Genomic DNA, 4,713 nt, shown 5'->3' with positions numbered 1-4,713 from the left:
CCAACCATTTTCACAAGATTTGAAGAAAATCTAGTTGATCATCATTTGTAGTAGTAAAATATGCATTATGCCGAATTCGAAAAACTGATTTTGGAGATATAGAAAAGAAGTTGGCAACTTTTGAAATGACTCATTTTGATAACTTTTCATCTTGGCTTTCATGGAGTAGCTCTTCAAAGATAGCTCTCTTTTTTCTCAAGTGAAATTTTTCTTTTTTCTTTTTTATGACACATGGTGTTCGACGTTGTCGTGGCATTGTTAACATCTTGAAGAGAATTATTCAAATCAATCAAAGTATTTTGTGATGAAGGTAAATAAATATCTTTGGGTGAGGAAGTATTGTTCGGAAAAACATTCAAATCAATTAAAGTACTGTGTGATGAACTATTCATTCTTTTACTTGTGACTGTATCTGTTTCGCGCGGGTTCGTCGCTAACAATTAAAAAGGGATCAGACGATTGTGTAAGGGATAAACCTCTTGAGACAAAGTCCCAAAAAGGGGTGTTCTTTATTGGCGATGACGTTACAATCGGAAAGTAAAAACAGAATGCCTCCAAGGGGCGCAAGCACACGAGTTACTAAAAGAAGTGTTTAAATCTAAATTAATAAATTTAAAATTACATGTTCTCTATTCGAGAGTTTTTTGATTTGGGCTCCTTTTGCTCTATGTCTTTTCTTCCTTTTATACTCTCTGGATGATCTTTTTGTGATCAACCGCCTAAAAACTGCTTGATCGTTCTATAACTGCTTACTTTCCTCATAATGGCCAACTTGTCATGGAACTACATTTTCTAACTGCTGTCATTACTCTCTGTCGTTCAACCGTCTTCAATTGAATTCCTTGAATTGTGGAACGTGATAGGGCTGTTTTAATAACTGCTTTGATAATTGCGCTTCTTGATAACCACAACACTTCATGTTTGCTAAGACCTTGGGCGACTCGAAAGTTTGGGCGAGAATAGAGTAGCAGTTCTGAGCGACTGCATGGCACTCCATTCGCTTAGATCCTGGGCGACTTGCAAACTTGGGTGATGATATTACCGCGTTCATGGGCTTTCCTATTTGGGCCTTCATCCTGAGTTGTCTGATTGAGTTTCGTTCTTTGGGCTATCTGATTTGGAGATCCTCCAATTGAGCTTTATTCCTTGAGCCGTTCGATTTGGGCTGAATTTTTATGTGTCAACAGTATCTGACTACATGTGGCTATTTATAAAGTTCAATTAAAAAAATTGAAAATAAAATTGACGGGTGAATACAAATTGTTGAAAAATGTCATGCTCATATCAATTTAAATCTTTTTTGTTTTTGATAAAATTTGAATGTTCACATTTTCACAATTTTTTTATTGTTTTCGTGTCAGATGACTTTGCAATGTTAATTACCTTGATTATTGCAATAAAAAATGATCAATACTAATTTTTATTTGATACACCACAATCTAATTACAGTTAAGCTCCTTAATATTTGCTCATTGTAACAATTATTTTCTTAACTTTTTTGTCGAATTATTATCTTCAATATTTCGTTAATTAGTATGTCTTGTCCTTGTGATGGTTTATATCAAAATATTTTGTTTTTATGCTTTGAATTAAGAGAAAAATATTCTTTCACACTTTTTTTTTTTAAATGATTGAATTATAAGATACTTTACTTCATTCCAACGAATTGTTGGACATAAGTTGTTTTAAAATACAAAATGTGTTAACTAATGAAAAGTTTGAGGATACAAATGACATGAAAAAAATGTTAGAAACATAAGTGCTGTAATGAGGAAAGATTGATAACCTTATGTTCAATTAAAATATGGTGCAAAAAATAAAAATTGTGATGTGAATATAATTACCCTTAACTAAATTTTTTAATCTATGTAAAAAAGAAATATGACTATCTTTATAATATGGATGTATTATTATTTTTAATTTAGAAATGCCTTAGCAATAATAATTGGAAGTACAGGGGGTGATCATAATTATATTTGAGCCCCCCCACCCCACCCCGGCACCCACGCCACCCCAAAAAAAAATAAAAGGGGGGGCGCTATTAGGGTTAAGTTTTGGCCATTCATAACTCCCCATTCCCTCTGATACCTTCTCCGACGCAAAAGTGGTCGTAAATAAAACGTGTAGAAAAAATGGGGAAGAAAGCGAAGAGCTCTAGGAAGGGAAAGAAGGCGTGGAGGGCTAACATAAGCACAGAAGACATCGAGGAATACTTTGAGAATAACACAAAAGACGCACTCTCCGGCGGTTCTTTATCTAATGCTCCCAGTGATTCCCTTTTTTACGTTGATAAGTCCAGAGGTAGAACGAGATATAAAATTTATGAATGTGAAATTTTTGAATTTTTGTTTCTGGGCTCTGATTTACTGATATAAAATTGGTTGCTAGGTAGATTTTAGCTGTGGTTGTTTATGAATAAGTGGCTAGAACTGTTACTTCCCATATCGGTTTTGGATTCTTTTAGCTAAGTTTATCCAATGTAATCTTGAATTTTATGGAACCAGTCTATATTTGTAATGTTTTTCGCTTGGTTTTTGAATCACATATTTGATGTCAAAATATATAATTTTTTATACATTTTTTTTTTCATGTTTTTACAAGTCCAGTGCTCCAGAGGTAATATGCAAGATAAAATCATGAATGTTAAGTTTTATTAACTGGGAAATAATCTAGTTAAGAAATTGGGTTGGTAGGTGGGTTTAGCCACTCATCTTTATTAATGAGTGAGAAGTTATTACCCCATCTGGGTTGGATTATTTCAGATAATTTAGTTGCAAAATTGGAATGGACTTTATGGACAGTAATGCAATGAATTTGGCTTAGTTTTTGATCCCTATTTGATTCCATACTTAACCTTTATCATGTTTTTCATGTTTCTGCATTTTCATAATTACTTTTGGAGAATGTAATAAACCAAAGAGAGGTTTATCTTTTTTTAATATATTCGCAGACCTTTCCGTGAAGCGAAAGATTGAGAAAAGCAGAGAAAAAGTACTTCGTTGTGACAGTCTACTGCAAAGGAACCCTTTTGTTCAGCCAATTCCGTCCTCTATACAAAAGAAGAAGCAAGCCAAGAAAAACGTAAAAGCTGTTCAAACTACTAATGATAAAAATGATCATAGCCAGAAGGTTAGCAACTATTTTAAAAATATTTCAGAGTACTTGTGGAAATGAGTTACTAGTGTGATTTTTATTTGATGTATCCTGAGTCAATCTTCAGGACGAAAGTGTACCAGGTTCCAGCAGCGTTGATTTGTGGGATGGTAAGGTCTCCCCTTTGTTATGTATTTACATATGATAAAATTCCTAAAGATTTTGAGTGTGAGATGTCATTTCTGAAAAAGGTTATCAATTTACTCTAGCAGGTGAAGATGCAGTCAAAACTAAAAAGGTAAAATCCTACCCACTTTATGCATTTGCATATCGTGTAGATTATATAAGGTTGATGTCCATGCTTCACTATAATCCTAGGGAACTACGACGGGAAAAAATAATAATTATATTTTGCACGTTGAGAAGTTGTGGATAATCATCTGGTTGGTTGTATATGTATAGAAAATCACGGGCATATTCCTTTGCTGTTTACCATTGAAATTCTAAAGGTTTAATGTTGAAACTTATCAATTTCATTAGTACTCACTTTTTCTGGTTGTTTGTGGATTAATTGTTGATAATTGAGGACAGAAATTCAAGCCTTCTGTTATACCTGCTGTCGAAGTTGAACCTCCTGGATGCTCATTCAATCCCGCACATGAAAGCCATCAGGTTATTTTTTATATTTAATTTTCAATGACATTTTGATATCTAATTATCATATTTTTCCTTTTGATTTTTCTGATTGAATATCGATTTCAGCTTATGATCTCTGCTGTTCTTCCAGGATGCATTAGCTATTGCAGTTGCAGATGAAATGCAGAAAATTTATCGAGATGAACTGGGGCCTGAGCCTATTCCTTTAACTGTTCCTGGAGAAGTTATTGATGAGGAAGAGGTCAGGATCTTTTATCTCGTCATTGTCCTACTACTTGGAATTTTCATCTCAATTACCTTGTGTTTTCTCTACTATGCTTATGAAATGTATCTATTTGGCATCATTTTGCACTGAATTGCCACTTCATCAGAAATATTTTATTGATGCGGATGGTGAAGATGATGATGATCAAAATGAAAATCTAATTGACAATGGAGATGCAGATGCAGATGTGGAGAAGAGGTCTGGTTCATTTATTTGCTTGTTTTCGTAAGCCTGTCTGATTCCTTTTTATTTTTATCTTCTTTTGGAAGAAAACTTTGTACGTTGAGCACTACTTTTATGGAATTTGGAAATACTTTAATTAAATTGAGCAGTTCCAACTGCACTCTCTGCTGATTCACTTTCGTGAATTTCCATTTTATTAGTTTATATTCCAAGTAACCTTTTTCCGTAAGATCTGGATTTCCTGAATTTTTGTGTTGATTTTATGTATGCGAGCAGTACTGCATGACCAGGTTTTTTTTCCCTTAGACTGGATTTTGCCGAATAGGTCATCATAAAAAGAAGGGGCTTAAAGTTTTTGTAATTATGTTAACTGTCACCACGGCCTTGTCATATAGGCCAGTCGAAGATGATGAACTTTTGTGAGTAGGAGACAGAACCTTGATTTGTGATTTTGGTTTTCTGGTTCTATTACCAATTGTAAGCCCGACTTAGGCAGGAATCTTGATAATTTGCCA

At 33.9% G+C, this 4,713-nt stretch overlaps 1 protein-coding gene across 3 annotated transcripts; it reads left to right on the top strand.

Annotated features, from left to right (window-relative positions):
* Window positions 1-2,037: 2,037 nt before the first annotated feature.
* Window positions 2,038-4,259, top strand: LOC111380835 (ribosome biogenesis protein NOP53-like). Of its 3 annotated transcripts, none has more exons than XM_023004493.1 (7): window positions 2,038-2,301; window positions 2,951-3,129; window positions 3,221-3,263; window positions 3,366-3,391; window positions 3,685-3,765; window positions 3,881-3,991; window positions 4,122-4,259. In XM_023004493.1, exons 1-7 carry the CDS (start codon window positions 2,133-2,135, stop codon window positions 4,242-4,244), a joined length of 732 nt encoding a protein of 243 aa, XP_022860261.1. In that variant the 5' UTR covers window positions 2,038-2,132; the 3' UTR covers window positions 4,245-4,259. The 3 variants fall into 3 exon arrangements, with proteins under 3 accessions (XP_022860261.1, XP_022860260.1, XP_022860259.1); XM_023004492.1 differs by having other exon boundaries at window positions 3,363-3,391; XM_023004491.1 differs by having other exon boundaries at window positions 3,345-3,391.
* Window positions 4,260-4,713: the final 454 nt, after the last annotated feature.

This window comes from Olea europaea, unplaced genomic scaffold (assembly GCF_002742605.1).
Source record: "Olea europaea var. sylvestris unplaced genomic scaffold, O_europaea_v1 scaffold2211, whole genome shotgun sequence".
Taxonomy (NCBI): Eukaryota; Viridiplantae; Streptophyta; class Magnoliopsida; order Lamiales; family Oleaceae; genus Olea; species Olea europaea.
Note: the sequence above shows the minus strand (reverse complement) of the source record. Positions and strands in the feature narration are given on the sequence as shown.